Source organism: Peromyscus californicus, unplaced genomic scaffold (genome assembly GCF_007827085.1).
Source record: "Peromyscus californicus insignis strain IS unplaced genomic scaffold, ASM782708v3 Scaffold_19__1_contigs__length_69161282, whole genome shotgun sequence".
Classification (NCBI taxonomy): domain Eukaryota; kingdom Metazoa; phylum Chordata; class Mammalia; order Rodentia; family Cricetidae; genus Peromyscus; species Peromyscus californicus.
Window position 1 is genome coordinate 1,710,543 of NW_026294491.1, and position 19,611 is coordinate 1,730,153.

General features: G+C 48.7%; 2 protein-coding genes across 9 annotated transcripts; both read left to right on the forward strand.

Annotated features, from left to right (window-relative positions):
- Window positions 1-148: 148 nt before the first annotated feature.
- Window positions 149-7,117, forward strand: Mrps18b (mitochondrial ribosomal protein S18B). 3 transcript variants are annotated; one of them, XM_052744124.1, is made up of 8 exons: window positions 149-281; window positions 1,612-1,720; window positions 1,828-1,925; window positions 2,042-2,110; window positions 4,415-4,481; window positions 5,907-5,966; window positions 6,541-6,770; window positions 6,922-7,117. In XM_052744124.1, exons 1-8 carry the CDS (start codon window positions 159-161, stop codon window positions 6,922-6,924), a joined length of 759 nt encoding a protein of 252 aa, XP_052600084.1. In that variant the 5' UTR covers window positions 149-158; the 3' UTR covers window positions 6,925-7,117. The 3 variants fall into 3 exon arrangements, with proteins under 3 accessions (XP_052600084.1, XP_052600083.1, XP_052600085.1); XM_052744123.1 differs by having other exon boundaries at window positions 6,541-7,117; XM_052744125.1 differs by lacking the exons at window positions 4,415-4,481; window positions 5,907-5,966 and having other exon boundaries at window positions 6,541-7,117.
- A 367-nt stretch (window positions 7,118-7,484) lies between these two features.
- Atat1 (alpha tubulin acetyltransferase 1) lies at window positions 7,485-19,489 on the forward strand. 6 transcript variants are annotated; one of them, XM_052744116.1, is made up of 13 exons: window positions 7,485-7,636; window positions 8,048-8,108; window positions 8,191-8,282; window positions 8,398-8,458; window positions 8,587-8,700; window positions 8,886-8,987; window positions 13,046-13,091; window positions 13,204-13,272; window positions 15,579-15,650; window positions 15,887-16,130; window positions 18,654-18,733; window positions 18,816-18,858; window positions 19,136-19,489. In XM_052744116.1, the coding sequence occupies exons 1-13, from the start codon at window positions 7,530-7,532 to the stop codon at window positions 19,308-19,310; spliced, it is 1,266 nt and encodes a 421-aa protein (XP_052600076.1). In that variant the 5' UTR covers window positions 7,485-7,529; the 3' UTR covers window positions 19,311-19,489. The 6 variants fall into 6 exon arrangements, with proteins under 6 accessions (XP_052600076.1, XP_052600077.1, XP_052600078.1 ...); XM_052744120.1 differs by lacking the exon at window positions 7,485-7,636 and adding an exon at window positions 7,647-7,914; XM_052744117.1 differs by lacking the exon at window positions 13,204-13,272.
- The last annotated feature ends 122 nt before the right edge of the window (window positions 19,490-19,611 follow it).

Consider the following 19,611-nt stretch of genomic DNA (forward strand, 5'->3'; position numbering starts at 1 on the left):
AAAAAAGCAATTTTGAAGGCTAGTTCGATTGTGACGCAGTTTAAATTCGCTCCTCGCTGCGGACCCCGCCCTTTGACGCTTCCGTCCTTACGCACGTGAACATCCGCCTTCCGCATTGCGAGGCTAGCCTTGGCCCCGCCCCAGTCAGTGTCCCGAACATGCGCAGTCGTTTTCCCTTCCGGCCGGCCGTACGTCGGGCGTGCGTCAAGATGGCTGCCTCCTTACCGCACACGCTTCTGAGGCGGGTTCCTAACCTCTTGCGAAGCTCCTATGGAGTTCAGGTAACACCTGGGAGGACTTTCTCTGCATCCCCATGGTGTCTATACGTTCGACCTTCGCTCCGCTGCGAGGAGTCGAGGGTCACACTCTCCCCACATGTTTACGTCTTGGTCGTGCACCACCCTCTGTCCCCCACGGCGCGCGTGTTCTAACACTGAGCCTTAGGGAAAGCCAGAGGTACGTGTCATTGTCTTCTCCAAGTACCAACAGGCAAAAGAATTAGGCCGGTGGACTACTCCTCTAGACATACGCAACTAACTCTTAACTATGTGTTTGGAATCTGAAGTTGGAATAAATGTCCTTGTATTAAAGGATCCCAATTGTAATTTTTTTAAATGCCCCTGTTGCAGAGACAGTCTCATACAGGTTGACCTCGTAAGTGACCTTGAACTCCTGATCTTTCTGCCTTCACCTCCCAGACTATGGTATTACAGGCATAATCCACCCACTCCCTACTCCATCTGCTAACGTCAGTTTCTTATCAGAGGATGCATGAGCGTTTAATTCTGCTCCCTGGCTTGAAGATACCCTCTCGCCTGAGGTACTCACCACCCTGGAGTTTCTTGGCAGGGCAGGGAGAATTAGCTTGAAGGCTTGTCTCGGCGACACTCCCTAAAGTGGAACTAAAGAGTGGTGACAGGGGTCACAACCGAAGTAATAACAGGCTTGATAGCTTTGAAGTAATAACAGGCTTGATAGCTTTAAAGCTGGCGTTAGCACTCAAATTTGTTTTGCCCCGTGGAATGCTGACCTGCAGCATTTTATGAAACTGGTCAGCTCAGTGTCTTTGTGTTTTTCTCCCTTGTCTGATGCAGCCCCTGCTCTCCATAAATCTCATTTTCATTATTTTCAAAGGGTTAGACATAGTTCTCTTTTCCACCAGATCCAACCAATGCCCATCAAGCACAGAACTTTGTTTGCCAAGTTTTTTTTTAATTGTTACATTCCACTAACATCCTGATCCTTTACCTTGTTGGCTCATTCTATAGGATCTGATCAGAGCTAGATAGAATGGTTGCCATTTTTTGTTTGTTGAGACAGGGTTTTTCTGTGTAGCCTTGGCACCTTTCTTGGGATTCACTCTGTAGCCCAGTCTGGCCTTGAACTCACAGAGATCCGGCCTGCCTGTGCCACCTGAGTGCTGAGATTAAAGGCATGTGCCACCATACGCGCTGCTCCCCCCCCCCCCCAAGAAATGCTACTTTCGTGTCTCTTCCTGCTGAATTATTCTGATATTTTGGACACATATTCCACCTCTCTCCCCAAAGTATAATAAACCAAATAATTGCATCCTTTTCTTGAAACTCATCCTCATTTTACTTTCCTTTATAGGTTCCCCTCCGGACTCTCTGCACCAAAGGTCCTCCTGAAGAAGGTTCTCCATCGTCACTTCCCCTCTCCCCTTATGAGAATGAACCTTGGAAATATCTGGATTCAGAAGGTACCCCAGATTGGGGGGAAGCAAGGGAAGATGGGGCCTGAAGTAGGTAGCTAGAGAAGATCCCTGCCACCTCCATCATAAATAAACTCATCTGGTCTTTATTTCAGAGTACCAGAACCGCTATGGTTCTCGCCCCATTTGGGCCGACTACCGCCGCAATCACAAAGGTGGTGTACCCCCCCAGCAGACCCGAAAGACATGTATTGTAAGTTTTTAAGGTTTTCATCTTGATGGGTTGTGAAGAGGAGGCCATGGGGAAGCCAGCGTCAGTCCTTTTTGTGACTATGTTTTGTATCTTTAACAACAGTTTCTTCTCTACAGCGTAAAAATAAAGTGACTGGAAATCCTTGCCCTATCTGCCGGGATCACAAGTTGCATGTTGACTTTAGGGTAAGCAGACTCTTTTATCTGTAATTAGGATTTGGAGCCTCTCCATAGTGCTCAAGAGATCATCAGAGGTGTCTCATACTCTTTCATATCCCTATACCTGTACAATCCCAATGACTGCCAATATGAATGAAAACATTCTCTTTCCAGGTTTCACCCTCTACTATGGATTTTAGTGCAAAGGTTTAGTTCATTCTCTTAAAATTTGTAGTCTAAATTCCAAGTACGGAAAACACGTATTTGAGCTGGACTCAATGGTGCAGGCCTTTAATCCCAGCACTTAGGAGGCAGAGGCAAGCAGATTTGTGAGTTTGAGAACAGTCTGGGCTACATGGAGAAACCTGTCTTGAAAAACAACAACAACAAAAAAAAGACACATATTTGAACGCAGCCCAAGTTAGCATATGTCTATAATCCCATACTGGCAAGGCTAAAGAAGAAATGTAAGGGCTGGAGAGATGGCTCAGAGGTGAAGAACACTGGCTGTTCTTCCAGAGGTCATCAGTTCAATTCCCAGCAACCACATGGTGGCTCACTGCCATCTATAATGAGATCTGGTGCCCTCTCCTGGCCTGCAGGGACACATGCAGGCAGAATGTTGTATACATAATAAATAAATAAATCTTTAAAAAAAAAAAGAAGAAGAAGAAGAAGAAGAAATGTAAGTTCCAAGTTCCAGGCCCTGCCATAATCTACCCCACCTGTTACAAAAAGAAAGGGAAAGAAAGTTCACTTCTGGGGATGATAACCAGCGGTTAAGCAGGAAGGCAGGATGAGTGTCCCAAGTGGCCTCGGGCTTGCTATGCAGCTAAACTTCTGATCCTCCTGCCTTCCTAAGGGCTGTAGGTTACAGGTGTGTGATGATACCACACGTAGCTCAAAGGTTATTTTTTATTATTATTACTATTTTTTTTAAGCAAAAGAATTTATGAAGGAGCTGGGTGGTGGTGGCACACGTCTTTAATCCCAGCACTCGGAGGCAGAGCCAGGTAGATCTCTCTGAGCTCTTGGAAGGAAAAAAAAGAATTTATGAAGGAAAAATTTCCAAAGACAGGAGGAATTCAAGGGAAAGAACCCTATTTATTATCTATTATTACAATTATTAGCAAATATATTGCCCTGTTTTGGGGGGCAGGAGCTTTCCTCCATTTTCCTCTTTTGAGAAAGGATCTGTTTCTATAGCTCCAGCTGACCTCAACTCACTGTCCTCCTCTCTCTGCAGGCTGATTTCTGCAATTACCACCTTGCTTAGTTGTTATTTCCTTCTCCTCCCAGTGTTCAGTGAGATGCTGGGACCTGGGGCTAGATAACAGATATGAAAGGAGCTACAGAGTAGAATAGATCCTTCCCGCCACAAAAGCCTTCAAAATGATGGAGCTTGCTTCTTTTTTGTTTGTTTTTGGGTTTTTTGTTTGTTTAAGACAGGTTTTCTCTGTGTAGCTCTGGAGCCTGTCCTGGATCTTGCTCTGTAGACCAGGCTGGCCTCGAACTCACAGAGATCCACCTGGCTCTTTCTCCCGAGTGCTGGGATTAAAGGCGTGCGCCACCTATGCCTAGCTGAAGCTTGCTTCTTAGTGAATAGTAAAGATCATAAAGATGCTCACAGGAGCCAAAACTGGGCATTGAGGAAGCTGGGGATACTGAGTATCAGTCTGTTGATAAGGGTTCATATCCTTCCAGCACATCATGAATGTTACAAAAAGAAGCAATGACTGGGCTGGGAACGGTGGTAGGTGTGTGTACTGTCTTCTCTGTTCCTATCCTGTGTGGTTTACCTGGTTGTTTTATCTAATTAGAACTATTAAACTGCTCTTAGTTACATACTGTATTTTATGCACTATATTCAGCATGCTATTGTATTACTTATTACATATCCATCATGTCATCATTTCTAGGTAATTTCTAGGACCTTGATGACTATCCCCAACTTTATGCCCAGAGGTGGAAACTTGGGAACGTGCTTCTCCGTAACTCAGTGACAGGATGTAGGTCGTGTGTGAGGTGAAGTGGGGAGGCTAAAGCTGAAGGAGGCATCAAGAGAGGCACAGAGCAGTCAAGTGCAGCTATGGGCTGGCCTTGAACTCAGAGAGATCTGCCTTGCTTCTGCCTCCTAAGTGCTGGGATTACTACAACCAGATGTAGCCCAGGCTGGCCTCAAACTCGTCATCCTTCTGTGTTTGCCTTTTCTTCATGCTCTACTGGGGTATGCCACCACAACGGACTGTGTGGATGTATAAGGTGTCTACAGTCAGCCTCCAGAGGTCTTGACCACCTCTTGACACATTTGTTTATATCTCTTTCCTGCAGAATGTGAAACTCTTGGAACAGTTTGTTTGCGCCCACACTGGTATGATCTTCCACGCCCCATATACAGGTTAGCTTGACATTGCTGTTAATACCGCTGTAGTTCTTCCTTGGAGCACTCCTGGTTCATGCTGTTGGGTGGTAGATGTTTGATTGCTCCTATGTATTGCACCCAGAAGTGTGATTGAAGCTTTTGGAGACTGTATTTCATGAAGATACTCACTAGGCTAAAACAGTTACATGTACACAAAAGACTAAGGTGAGCCTCTGGTAAGCCACTGTCTAAATGTACTTTGAGCCGGGCGGTGGTGGCACACGCCTTTAATCCCAGCACTGGGGGGCAGAGGCAGGCAGATCTTTGTAAATTTGAGGCCAGCCTGATCTATGGATTGAGTTCCAGGACAGCCTCAAAAGCTACACAGAGAAACCCTGTCTCAGAAAAACAAAACAAAACAAAATGTGCTTTGAAAGGTAAACCATGACTTTAATCCCAGCACTGGGAAGGTGGAGGCAGAGGCAGGCTGATCCCTGTGAGTTTGAGGTCAGCCCGGTCTACATAGTAAGTTCCAAGGCAGCCAGAACTACATAGAGATACCCTGTCTTTAAAAAAAATAAAAAATAAAAAAAGTAAACAAAAAACCCAAAAAGAACAAGAAAAACAACTAAGTTTAACAATTCAGGACTATCTCTACTTTTTACCCTTGGTGGCCTGTGGCCATGTCCAGCTTTTCATATGGTCTACATCTGCTTCCAGGTAACAGTAGCCAAGCTGAATGTCATATATCATAGACAGAGACGGAAGGACCTAAAGAGCAAGAATAGCCTGAACTCACTATGTATGGGGAGGAGCATGAGCCTGTGATAAGTTCCTTTTGTAAGGAAACTTTTACTGTCAGTCTCCAGAATGGAAACAGGATAATTACTGCTATTCTTTTTGTTGTTGTTTTGTTTTGTTTGTTTTTCAAGACAAGGTTTCTCTGTGTAATTTTGGTTCCTGTCCTGGATCTTGCTCTGTAGACCAGGCTGGCCTCGAACTCACAGAGCTCCACCTGGCTCTGCCTCCCGAGTGCTGGGATTAAAGGTGTGCACCACCACCACCACCACCACCACCACCACCACCACCACCACCACCGCCCGGCTAATTACTGCTATCCTTATCACATTCCCTAATTTGAAATCATTTCTTCCCTTATGGAATCTTTCTCTGTATTGTACGAGTCAGCCTTGCCTGCACTTGCCCATTGAATCGTCTTCAGGCCCATCTGCAGACTTTATCACTCAGTGACATCTCTATAGTGGCTAGTCATCTGAGGTCCTCATCCTGCTCTCAGGCGGCTGCAGATGGGGCAGATGGAAACTGGCTGTGTGGGAAGGTTGGGGGCAGAGGTCATTAAGTAAAGCCAGCTCCTCCATGATGAACTAGCTGCCTCTGTATAGAAGACTTTTGCTAACTCTACTTTGGGGGATGTGCTCCGAGTTAATTTTCTCTCTGTAGGGGTCTGTATGAAGCAGCATAAGAAGCTGACCCAGGCCATCCAGAAAGCCAGGGAGTGTGGTAAGTGAGAGCGAGGAGGCAAGGTTTTCTTAGGTGTGGCAAAGTGACTTGGACTGGACGGTGCTTGTGTGCTCTGTCTCTGAGAATGTACTCCTAGAGTTTCTTCTGAATTGGGTGTGGTGCTAGAGTCTGTGGTCCCAGCTGCAAATTTCAGGCTACTAGGACTACATACTGAGACGCTGTTTAAAACATGAAGGAAGAAACGTTTCTTTCCTCACTGTACTCTGTCTCCTGAATCTTGACAGTCATGTTCCTTGTTCTGCCCTTCTCTAGTCTTGTGACCTGGCTTACACAGCGCCTTTGCACAGATGAGTGAAGGGTGCCCTTCAGCAGTGTAGACACTGACGGAATGCAGCTTTGCAGGGGAGAGCCCGGGCAGTACCCTTCCTGTTCTTTGTCTCCTTGGCTGGTTGTACAGTGTATGGCCTGCTGAAATGGGCCTGATGGTCCTGATTGGTCCCTCCATCTGTAGTGCCTCTTTGCTGTGTGTTGGTTTTGGTAGTATCTCTCTTGTCTTTGATGTCAACTGCCTTTCCTCACTTCCTCATCCTCGTTATTCCCTTTCATCCCTTAGGTCTCCTCAGTCACTACGTTCCCCAGGTTGAGCCCCGAGACGCTGACTTCCGTGCTGTCCATGGGGCTGTCAGTGTCACTCCGCCGGCCCCCACACTATTGGCAGGCCAACCTTGGTACCCGTGGTACAGCTGGCAGCAGCCACCAGAAAGAGAACTGTCCCGCCTTCGCCGGCTCTATCAGGGAAACCTCCTAGAAGAAAGTGGCCCCCCGCCTGAGTCGATGCCTGAGGTGCCCAGTACACCACCCGCAGAAACCCCTGAGCAGATGGGCTCCCAGAGTGCTTAGAACGTGTGAACTAGGGAAGAAGTCGGGGATTAAGGGAGTCGTGTCTAGGGTTATGTGATGTCATGTGTTCTGAAACGTGTCTGTTTTGGGACAGTGACGACCCTGAAGAGGAGGTGATTACTGAAGAGGACAGACACATCTGAGGTTGAGGAGAGAGGTCTAGATGCACATGGGAAACTGGAAGGGTTCAGACATGAACAGGAGACAACTCATTTGTGTGCCCTGGATACTGTGTCCCTGATTTAAACCTGCTGGCACAGCTCTTCTATAATAAAGCTGTCTCTCTCTGCCTCTGGTTTCCTTTGCGCTGACTTTGCAGAACATGGGGGTGAAATGTATGAGATGGGGTGCTGCTGTGAGGTGGGAGGTGTTCAGTCTTAACTCACCCTGCCTGCAACTCCAGCAAGGAAAGGGTGTATAAAGGCCATTCTGTCTTGTGGGTCCCCTTGGCTGTTCACTGTGAGGCCCTGGAGAAAAGTGCTTGGTCGCCATGGCACTACAGGGGCACAGACCTTCAAGAGGAGTCCTGTTGCCAGGGGGACCACCGGTTTGGCCAGAAGAATGGGGTCTCCCAGGCTGCTGAACCCTGCTGTGGGGGCGGGGCGATCCCTGGAGGCGGGTCCTGGAAATAAAGACAGGGTTTGCGCCCCTGGTGGCGGAAATGACGTTGTGTGGGGCGTGTCCGGTCCTGCACAATGGGCCATGGAGTTCCCGTTCGATGTGGATGCGCTGTTCCCGGAGCGGATCACCGTGCTGGACCAGCACCTGCGGCCTCCGGCCCGCCGACCCGGAACCACAACGCCGGCCCGGTGACATTTCAAACCCGCCCCGTAGCCCTTCTGTCCCGGTTCCTCGCCAAATCTGGTTAAGGCACCACGCCCCCTTCTCGCTGACTACTGGCCATTCTTGCGTTCACAGCCTGGTTTTTGGTGGCCTTTGACCCTAGATCTAGCTGGGTTAATCGGCCTGCATCCTTAACCTTTCATCCCTTGACCCAATGTGACCTCGACTAGAGACTGTGGGTGACCCGCCTTTCCTAGTGCCCCACAGTAATCTTAACATGGGAGCTGTGAAACAGAAGTTTGGGGTATGGAGGGGTGAGGTGGGAGATGAAGAGTTCCAAGCAAAGGCAGAGACCCCATGGAAGACCCTGGGTGGGAGCAAGCAGGCTGCCAGGGGTGTAACCCCAGCAAGTGTCTGACTGACCCCTCTCTCTGTAGTGTGGATCTGCAGCAGCAAATCATGACTATTGTAGATGAACTGGGAAAGGCCTCTGCCAAGGTACGGGGCACCTCTAGGACCAGTAAAGGTAAACTGGGGTGGCAGATAAGGGCCCGTACAAAGTCTGTCTTCATTTCTGCAGGCCCAGCACCTCCCCGCACCCATCACCAGTGCTTGTAGAATGCAGAGTAACCGCCATGTTGTTTATATACTAAAGGACACTTCAGCCCGATCGTGAGTTCTGTTCTTCCATCCGAATCAAACCCTTACTTATCCTTAGCTGTTCGCCTTTCTTTTACTATCTCTCCCCGACAGTTGCTACTGGTTCATGATTTTCCCCACCCCACAGGGCAGGGAAAGGAGCCATTATTGGTTTCCTCAAAGTTGGATACAAGAAGCTCTTTGTACTGGTGAGTGTTGCTGCAGACTGGGCGTTTGTAAGCTTTGGTGCCGGAGAAGAAATGTGGAGGAGGATGGGGTGGGGTGGGTAACAAAGATGCCTGGCGCCTAAAAAGTTGTGTTGTTCTCGACCTTGTAGGATGACCGTGAAGCTCACAATGAGGTAGAACCACTTTGCATTCTGGACTTTTACATCCACGAGTCGGTGCAGCGGCATGGCCATGGGCGAGAACTCTTTCAGTATATGTTACAGGTACCACCCCGTCTTTATGGGTTAGTCAAAGCAGATCTAAAAGGTTCCTCACCCTGGGACTCCCAGAGGCTCTGCTGCCTGCCCCACAGTGGTCCATTTTGTTCATGTTCCCTTGCGAGGCTCCCAATTTCCTGCTAGCATGCTCCCCCAACACCCCCTGCCCCCAAGTCTCCCATTTCCTACAGAAAGAGCGAGTTGAACCACACCAGCTGGCCATTGATCGACCGTCACCAAAGCTGCTGAAGTTCCTGAACAAGCACTACAACCTGGAGACCACAGTCCCGCAGGTTAGAGGCTCTGCACAGAGGCAGCACCTCATCTCCCTGAGCAATCCCATTAGATTGACTGATCCTGTGGTTGTGCTAGGGATCAGAGCTAGGGCCTTGAGCATGCGATACATGTGCTCTGCCATTGAATTACATCTCTACTCCCCTTTTTAAAAAATTTACATTTATTTTCTTACTGTGCATTGTAGTTCATGTGTGGAGATGAAAGATGTGAGAATCAGTTTGGACCTTCTACCACATGGGTTCTGAGAATTGAACTCAGGGTCAGCAAGTGCCTGTACCCTTGAGACATCTGACTGGTTCTACCTTGGGTTGTTTTGTTGTTGTTTTAGACATTTCATTTTATGTGTATGAATGTTTCACCTACGTGTGTATATGTGCACCATTTTCATGCCTGTACAAACAGGTCAGAAGAGGGTGTCAGACCACTGGAACTGGAGTTACAGATGGTTGGGAGCCACCATGTGCTGGGGATTGAACCTCAGTCCTTTGCAAGAGCAGCATGCACTCTAAACTGCTGAGCCATCTCTTCAGCCTCTAATTTCTTTTAATATTTTCAAATAAAGTCTCACTGGGTCACTCTGGCTGTCCTGGAACTTGTAGCCCAGGCTGGCCTGAAGCACACAGAGATCCCCCTGCCTCTGCCTCCAGAGTGCTGGGATTAGAGGAATGTGCCAACACCTCAGCTGCTTTCTTTTTTTTGAGAACTTCCTACGTGAGCTCTGTATCTACAGCACTGCTGCCCCTCCAACTCCCTTCTCCCAAATGATCTCTTCTTTATTATTGTTACATGTACATATATATGTACATAGATGTGCATATATATAAAATCTACTGAGTCCTTTTAGCTTTGCTTATATGTACATGTGTCCAGGACACCACCTTTTTTTTTTTTTTTTTTTTTTTTTTTTTTTTTTTGAAACAGGGTCTAAGGCTGGCCTTGAACTCATGGTAATTCTCTTCTCTCTACCTCCTGAGTTATGGGATGACAGGTACCTTGATGACCAGCTGTTTTGTTTTTGAAGGAGACTTGCTGTATAGCCTGCCCACCTCAAACGGATGATCCTCCTGCCTCAGCTTCCCAAGAACTAGGATTATGTCACAGTGTCTAGTGTGATTTATTTTACAACTAAATCTTTTTCTTCTTACACTATTACATGTTCTAGAAACGTTCATCCTGTCTTCTTTTCTCTTTTGTTTTTTGTTTTGTTTTGTTTTGTTTTTTGTTTGTTTGTTTGAGCTGGGGTCTCACTGTGTGGCTCTGGCTGTCCTAGAACTCACTACGTAGACCAGGCTGACTTCAAACTGATAGCAATCCACCTGCCTCTGCTCAGAGTGCTGGGATTAAAGGCATGTACCACTATGCACTGCTTTTTTGTTGTTTTGAGAGACTTATTTTTGAGAGAGTCTCGTGGTGCGGTGTTGGCTAGCCTGGAACTCACAGAGATCTGCCTACCTCTGCCTGCACCACGGTCAGTCTTAGGGGATTTCTGCTGGCCTGTTTTTAGACAGGATCTCATTCTGTAACTGAAACTCCCAGTGTAGCCCAGGATGGCTTTACACTCACAGTAATCCTGCCTCAGACTCCTAACTGCCAGATTACCATGCCCACTTGTTATTTTTATTCTTTTCTAAAAATTATCCATTCTTTGTTTATATGTATGTGTATGTGAGTGTGCCTACATGAGAATATGTGTACAGTGAGTAAGAACCATGGAGGCCAGAGGTGTGAGAACCTAACCTGGGTCCTCTGCAAGAGGAGTAAGGGTCCTTAGTCTCTGAGCCACATCATAGCCTGTGATCCTTTATCGGGGTTCTTCCTCTCTTTCTGTTGTTGGTTTTTTGAGACAGGGTCTCTCTGTGTAGCTTTGATTGTCCTGGAGCTATCTGTGTAAATCATGCTGGCTGCGAACCATAAAGATCATCCTGCCTCTACTTCCAGAGTTCTCCACCACACCTGGACATAGGTTGTTTACTGTACTTCATTTTCATACCCAAACATAAGCAGCTCATTTCCACCTTGTTCTCACACAGGGTGTTTCTCATTGGTCAACATTTATGGAAGATCCAGAATAATAGACATCTCAGTCCTCAGGGGGCTTGGCGGATCATGGGAGGGTGACTTTGTTTGTGAGTGTAGAGACACATTGCTAATGCATTCAACAAACATTTACTGTGTGTCTGATACTGTTGTGGGCACTAGGAATGTGTAACCAAACCAAAGAATCTGCTTTCTAAATGTGGAACCAGACAAACATAATGTATTCTAGGGCCAGGCAAGGTGGTGCATCCCTTTAGTCCCAGCACTGGGGAGGCAGAGGCAGGCAGGTCTCTAAATTCAAGGCCAGCCTGATCTGAATGTTGAGTTCCAGGACTTCCTAGAGAGACCCTGTTTAAATAACAACAACAACAAAACCAAAAGCGTTCTTTTCTTTAGTTCAGGGTGTTCTGAGAAAATGAAACCAGTGTTGGTGGGGGAGTGGCTTCACAGGTGCAAGTGAGATATTGGAGGAAGCTGCCACTGAGAAGCTAGTCCATTTGTGCAACAGCATGAAGCAAGTGTGTGGCGGTGCAGTGTCCAGAGTGAGGTGATGGCCAGTGAAAAGGTTAAGCAGTGAGACCGGCCCAGCTCAGTGTGACAAGGATTGCAGGAGGTAGAGCCGAGGGAAAGGAAGGGGCCACTGAGGGCCACACCAGTCACTGTAAGGCTTTGGTTTTTAACTGAGTGAAAAACACAATCACAGCTGGGAGGTGGTGGCACATGCCTTTAGTCCCAGCACTCCGGAGGCAGTGGCAGGAGGATCTCTGTGAGTTTGAGGGAAAAAAAGTAAGAACAGTGGAAGGGGGCACATTCTTCACATCGGACACTTGCTGCTTACTGTGGACAAGTGGAGAAGTTAGCTTGTAAGTAATGCCAACAGATGTTCTGTAAAATATTAATATTAGCAGGTGTCATGTGAGCTCTCTGTTTAAGATTTATATGTATGTTTGAGTACTGCATGTTTGTATGTGTACCATGTGCATGCAGTATCTGCAGAGGTGGGAATAGGGAGTTGGATCCCCTGGAATTACAGGTGGTTGTGAGCTGCCATGTGGATGCTGGGAATGGAAGGGACCCAGAAGAGCAGTATCTCCCAGCCCCTTGATTTACTTTGCATCTCTGCTATGATAATAACTCTGCGTGTGGATATTCATTTTTCCAAGCACCATTTGTTAAAGAAACATTTGTTCAATCTCTGTTGAATGATCTTGGCACCTTTGTTGAAAATCAGTTGACCATGGACACATAAGTTTATCTCTGGACCTTTGATTCAGTTCTGTTGATTGACGTCTGTCCTAGGCCACTTTCACACTGTATATTCATGTGTTTTTAGCTCTTGGATCCTTCTGTTATACTGATTTGATTTCTGTGGTTCAATAGTAAGTTCTGAAAACAGGAAGTGTTAGGCTTCGGTTTTGTCCTCTTGACTGTAGACCATCTGGCCACCTCTCCCTCTGCTGGGAGAAAAGCCATGTGACACCACTGCCTGGCTAGATTTATTTTATTATTTTATATGTATTAATATTTTGCCTGCATGAATATATGTGCAGTATGGGTGTGCCTAGTACCCATGAAGGAGGTCAGAAAGGGTTTTGGATCCCCTGGGACTGGAGTTACAGATAGTTGTAAGCTGCCATGTTGGATGCTGGAAAATAAGTCTTCTGCAAGAGCAGCCAGTGCTCTTAGGCACTGAACCATCTCTCTAGCCCCTAGTTTTTGTTTCTTGGGGCAGGGTCTCTTGTAGCCCAGGCTGGCCTCCAGCTCTCTGTCTACCTGAGGATAACCTTGAACTCAGTCCTCCTACCTTTCTTTTCCAAGTGCTAGGGTGACAGGCATGTGGCACTGTACCTAATGTATGTGGTGCTGAGGCTTGAACCTAGGGCTTCATGGATGGTAGGTAAGCACTCTGCTAGCTGAGCTACATCCATGCCCACCTGTGTGGTCTTTCTGGCAAGGGTTCTGTACCCACTGTGCTGAGATTGAGTGGACAACGTGCCTCGTTTACTTCTTCTTCCAGGTGAACAACTTTGTGATCTTTGAAGGCTTCTTTGCCCATCAGCATCGTAAGTTTCCTTACCTTGTGTTGGTCTAGTAGTTGGGAAGAGGGAAGGAAAGAGGTGGGCTCTTGGTCCCACTGGCCCCCACTGAGGGCCACCACCTCTTCCTTCCTCACAGGGCCCCCAACTCCCTCTCTGAGGGCAACTCGACACTCTCGTGCTTCGGAGGTCGATCCCACGCCTGCTGGTAAATCCTGCATGGACTGGGTGGAATTAAAGGGCCATGACGTCTGGTTTCTCCAGAGGTTCTGAAGTGTGCAGTGCTAGCCGCTGGCACTTTAGAACACCCAAAAGCCACCCACATACCCAGCAGTCTCTTCGGTTTGCCGTGCCCTGCTGGGAGCTAGTGCATTGTATAACAGGGAAGAACTAGGATCCTGCTAATGCTGAAGCACATGCTTTAACCACACTGTTCACGGCCGAGATGTCCTGCCCTCAGCAAGGGTTCTCTTTAAGCCCCTTCAGAGCTTGGCTGGCCACCGATGTCAGCACGGCCTCTTGACTAGGTCAGCTCCCTCAAAACAGGCCAAAATCAGATTACTCTGTAAATTCTTCAGGCTCTGTCAGCCAGGGAGTGACAGGCAAGTGAGCCCAACAGTCCTTTGATTTCTATTCATGGCATAGTGATGTGAACAGTCCAAAGTTTAAATGCTCTCAATTTATAACATTTTTACCTGGCATGGTGACACATGCCTTTGATCCCAGCATTCAGGAGGCCAAGGCAGCTAGTGCTATATGAGTTTGGAGCTAGCCTAGTCTACATGGCAAGGTCTAGGCTAGCCAGAGCTACATATGAGATCCTGTCTTAAAAGAAAAATATTTTTTGAAAAATAATTAAACCTGGCTGGGCATGGTGGGGCATGCCTTTAATCCCAGCACTCGAGAGACAGAGGCAGGTGGATCTCTGTGAGTTCGAGGCCAGCCTCGTCTACAAAGTTCCAGGACAGCCAGGGCTATACAGAGAAACCCTGTCTCAAAAAAAAAAAAAAAAAAAAACAAAAACAAAAAAAAAAAAAAAAAACCAAATAAAATAAATAAACCTATTTGGAGTAAAACTCACAGGCTGCCTCCTGCCTCCCCTGCTCCCTCCCCGAGTACATCCTCAGGGAGAGGGCACAGCCCTCACCAGTAGTGTGCTGCATGGCACAGAATGGCCTTCCTGGGATAGCCTTGTGGTTAGTTACTCCTTGATCTAGAAAAGGAGTAACAGTGGCCCAAAGAACAGCTCATTGTGCCAGGTGGTGGTGGTGGTGGTGGCGGCGGCGGCGGCGGCGCCGCCGCTAGCGGCGCACGCCTTTAATCCCAGCACTCGGGAGGCAGAGGCAGGTGGATCTCTGTGAGTTCGAGGCCAGCCTGGGCTACAGAGTGAGTTCCAAAGCTACATAGAGAAACCCTGTCTCGAAAAACCAACAAAAAAAAAAAAAAAAAAAGAAGAGCTCATTGCTCTTTATTAGTGTCAGCCCCAGGCTCCCAGAGGCCCATCATGTCCATGACCTGTGGTGGTTTCGGAGGCTACTGTCCAGCAGGCAGTGAGGTCATGCTACCATCTGGGATGGATGCAGATCCACAGAGGGCTGATTGGGTTCTCCATCCTTGTTTGTGAAGCAGAACCTAGGAAAGGGAGGTAACCCACCCTTGCCCCTTGTCATACAGTAATTTCCACTTGCTGAAACCCTTTTGCCGATGCCCATAATTTTTTCTCTTTTGGGGGGGATGAAGGGGTTGAGACAGGATCTCTCTGTGTTACTCTGACTGTCTTGGAACTTGTTATGTAGACCAGGGTGGTCTTGAACTCAAAGCCTGTCCTGCCTCTGCCTCCCGAGTTCTTGGATTAAAGACATGCACCACCGTGCCTGGCTCCTTGTTTGAGACAGGGTCTCACTCTGTAACTCTGGCTGTCCTGAAACTTGACATGTCTGTCAGGCCTGCCTCTACCTTTCCAGTGTAGGGACTAAAGGCATGTGCCACCACATTCTGTTATTATTATCTTAAAACCTAATAAAACCTCAGTCTTTCCATACTTTTTTGTACAGGAAGGAGAGGTTCTGTACCTCCTCTCTACTCCCCTCCCCAGAACAATTCCCAATTAACCAAGGGCTTTGTCCATCTCATCTAGAGGGACCCAGGGTCCTCACTGGCCCAGCTGGGACTATTCCACTGCCCCAGAACCCCAGGGGGGCCTGACAACACCCATGGACAGTAAGAGCTCGCCTCCCCTTGGCCATCCTTTCCTGTATTTCCCAGGCCCCGGTCTGCCCTGGATCTTTCTCCTGAACTCTGTGTTTGGCCTACTCCTTCTGGCTCTCCCGGAAAGTGCTCCAGCATTCCTCCCCCAGACTCCCTTTGGTGTGCTGGCTTTGCCAGGCACGGCTTCTGGCGTCTATACTGGCATTCCCAGGAGGAGCTGTGGTGTCAGGGAGAAGTGGGGAAGTGGCAGGGAGGAGGGGTGGAAGGTGCGTCTCCTAAAACTTCCTGTGTCCCTGTTACCACCAGCTCCAGCACGGAAGCTGCCACCAAAAAGGGCAGAGGGAGACATCAAGCCATACTCCTCCAGTGACAGAGAATGTAAGGGGGTTGGGGAGGGTGGCGGGGGGTGGGGGGGTTTAGGGGAGGGTAGCTGGGCTGAGGACTCAGAAGAGGGTGGCCAAGCCTGGAGAACCAGATCAGGGGAGGCTGGGTAGGCATAAGGACCTGGGGAAGAATGGTTAAGGGAAGGTAGCCAGGTGACAGTAATAAAAGGCTACAGCTGCTTTTTCTGCCTAACCTTGATCATTGTGACTCTGCTCTCCCTCTCCTCCCAGTCCTGAAGGTGGCTGTGGAGCCTCCTTGGCCCCTGAACAGGGCCCCTCGCCGTGCCACCCCTCCGGCTCACCCACCCCCACGCTCTAGCAGCCTGGGAAGCTCTCCAGATCGGGGTCCCCTCCGACCCTTTGTGCCAGAGCAAGAACTGCTCCGCTCCCTGCGTCTCTGCCCCCCACACCCCACTGCCCGCCTTCTACTGGCCTCTGACCCTGGGGGCAGCCCAGCCCAGCGCAGACGCACCAGGTAATAGGGCTTGCAAATTTGGGAGCCTTGGGATGTCTAGACGTTAGGAATGGTGAAGGATGAGGGGAATCCCCCAGAAATGTGAAACAGTGAAATCTTCCCAAAAACACAAATTTCTGCAGCATTGGTCTGGAAAAAGAGTGAAGGTTCTGAGGTGCTGTGTACGGAGCCATGGACCAGAGTTAATGAGGTCATCAAAAGAGTAGGAAGACAGAATCCATTGGGTGGGGGCTTTGAGCCTTTCAAAACTGGGGGAATCTTGGTTTAACATTTGCCAGGGATAGGCATGTGTCTTACAGATTGGGAACCATTGGGTTCCAAGGCCAAGGGCCTCCGTGCCAAGAGCTTTATGTCTCCTGTTAGCTTCTTCTTCACCTCTGACATCTCTGTTTTTCTCTCTCCCTGCCTTCCCTCTCCCCTCCTCCTGTCCATGACATCCCTCCACAGCTCCCTTCCCCGCTCTGAGGAGAGTCGATACTGACAGCTACCCCTTGCCCTCCTCCTTCCCAACCCGCAACTCACTCTTCCATCAAGATTTTTTTCTTCCCCTTTCTTGAACAGCTGGGTTGCCAGGGTTCTAAATAGCCTAACACTTTGTAGCTTTTCTTACCACAGAAGACACCCCACACTCCCAACATGTGCTCTGAATACTCTCCAATAGACAGCCCATTCTGTTCCCAGAACTCTTGGGCTAAATGGTTCCTACTGACTCCCTAGAGAAGCACATTCTCTGCTTATGGTCAGACTCCAGACCTTCAGAGAGGGTCCAAGGGCCTCTTCCACCAGGGAAACTTTTAAGGAGTGTCCTGTCAATGGAGAACTCCCTCCACAGTGCCCACTGGTAGCTCTGATCTTGCATCCTGCTGCCAAACAAGCCTGTCCCTTAGTCTGCTGATGCCAGCCTGTGAGCAAGCTCTGCTTCAGAGCAGTCCAGGCTGGTGGGACAAGGACCCCTTGGCTTCCCAGCAGGGTCCTCCCAACATTGCCAAAATCGTACTTCCCGATGTGTAGATGTGTCAGATGTTGCTTTCATCCGATGATCTGAGTCTCTCTTGGCAGTAGAGACAGTAGATCCCAGCAAACGCCCCAGGACCACGTAGCTGTGTCTCTGAAGATAAGCCTGGTCCATTAGATCCTGGACGCCCCTTAACCTCCCTGCCTCCCCATAAATAGACTTGTGAGATTGTCTTGAGATGAAATGGGGGGTCATCCTTCTGCTGCCCTTACTCCTTTCCCTCCATAGGCAGATTCTCCTCCCCTGCCTCCATGCCCCCGCCCCCGAACGTGTGGTAGATCAGGTGCCCCACTGTGTTCAAGTCCTTGGGAGCAGGACCTCCCTTCCTCCCTCCTTCCTCCTTCCTCTCAGTGTTGTCTCAATAAAGTGTGGATTCTTCTGTGTTTTCTAAATTGACATTTTCAGTGAAAAACAGCTTAAGGTGTCAGCTTCATTTGTGCGTCAGTGTTTTCCTGGGGTCTCCTCTCCTCTCCATTCTGAGATCTGCAGCAGAGCTCAGAGTCCCCCACCCCCCTTTTGAGGGTCTGCCCCTGCCCATCTCTATTGCTGGTTCTATCCTAGAGTTGCAGTAACTCTGTGGACCTCTCTATCCACTTGGGAGCTAACTTTAGGTCCCTCCCCCAGTGACTTCTGCCTCCTTCCCCTGGCCAGCCCTGGATAAAGTGTTAAGATTTGCTGGGTTCTTGGGATTCATTAACCTCAGGACTGTTTCATGTCTGCCCCACTCATCCCTCGGTGCTCACTCAAGACAAGTCCTCCCTACTAACCATCCCCACAGGGTACCAGGCATGATGGCACATGCCTTTAATCCCAGCTCTTAGGAGGCAGGTAGATCTTGATAAGAGTTTGAATCGAGCCTGATCTACATAGCACGTTCCAGTCCAGCCAAGCTACATAGTGAAACCCTGCCTCAATAATGATGATGATGATAATAATAATAATAGTCCAACAGAGTCTGTCATCCTCCTGAAAAGACAGCCCTTTCCTCCTAAATTTGGCCTTGCTACTCTGGTCTGAGATCTTATACTTAAAGTAACTATGTTTTCAAACATCAGGGCACATGGTCCAACAACCCCTTTTTTGCATGCATGAGTGTTTTTTGTTTGTTTTTTGTTTTTTGAGACAGGGTTACTCTGTGTAGCTTTGTGCCTTTCCTGGAACTCGCTCTGTAGCCCAGGCTGGCCTTGAACTCACAGAGATCCACCTGCCTCTGCCTCCCAAGTGCTGGGATTAAAGGCGTGCGCCACCACCACCAGGCTGCGTGAGTGTTTTTATGACATAACTAGATCACATCACACACCACCCCGTTGGAATAAAGCAACACAGCAGGGATACTTTAAAAATCTTGAGGTATAAAATAAGCCCTCCCCTACCTTTGCTGGGGAGAGCTTAGACAGGAACCCTTGGGTGACAGCGGCCCTCTGTCCTTGTTCCTCCTCTCTCCTCTGACCCCTCCACGCCATCTTTCATCCTGAGCCTCTTCCCATCATCTCCCATTTCTTCTACAGGGTGACTCCCCCGGGGCTGGCAGCCCAAAGCTGCCACTACAGCCGCCATGGGGGAATCAGTGCCTCATCCCCGGGCACAGGTAAGTGGTCACTCCTCCTTATTCTCCAATCAAGGGCCACACACACTACTGCAGTCTCCCCAGATGCCTGGTATTTCCACAGGCAACCAAGAACGGAAGCAGGGGGAACAGGAAGCAGAGGATAGGTGAGGTCTGCGCCTCCCCTAACAGCCGCCCGCACCTCTGACACTAACACTACTCTCACATGCTTCCTGCTAACACAAGCCTTCTTCCTCGTGGGTTGAGCTCTGGTGCCTCCCGCTGCCATGCTCTGCGGGCTGAAGTTTGTACAGTGTTAACTGTCCCGGCCTTATACCCCAGCAGGTGTTCTCTTCATTGAAATGGCACCTAGGGCCTTGAAGAATCTCTAATAGTAATTCCTGTTAGCAGCTCTAACCCGCTCTCCGTCTCCCTGCCCACCAGGTTGTCCAGTGAGGATCAGGTCTTGTTAGCCTTTGGGTCTGGGGAGGAACCTACGAGTACAGTTGCTCCAACGGTCCAGAATCCATCAGCTCAGTCCTGGTCGGTGGGTGGGGACATAATCAACGCCAGGTTCATCCGAAACCTGCAGGAACGCCGCAGCACCCGGCCTTGGTGACCACAGCCCCCTCGCACTCTTTCCAAGTCCGTATTACTTCTTCACTACAGGACACGGCCAAAGCTCAGCCCTCATAATGGATGCATTCATTCATTCATTCAACAGGCCTATCAAGCTTCAGATCGTTTGTATCTTATTTTTAACGAGAGCAATAAAAGTATTTATTTTTTATCACTATAGTCATTGAAAAAAAGTGACTTGTCATTACTTAATTCACCCACCCCCATGCTCATTAAACCACATTCAGCTCTACCATTTCAAGACTTTGCTAGGCCTGATCAGAGGCTGCGCGGGCGCTCCT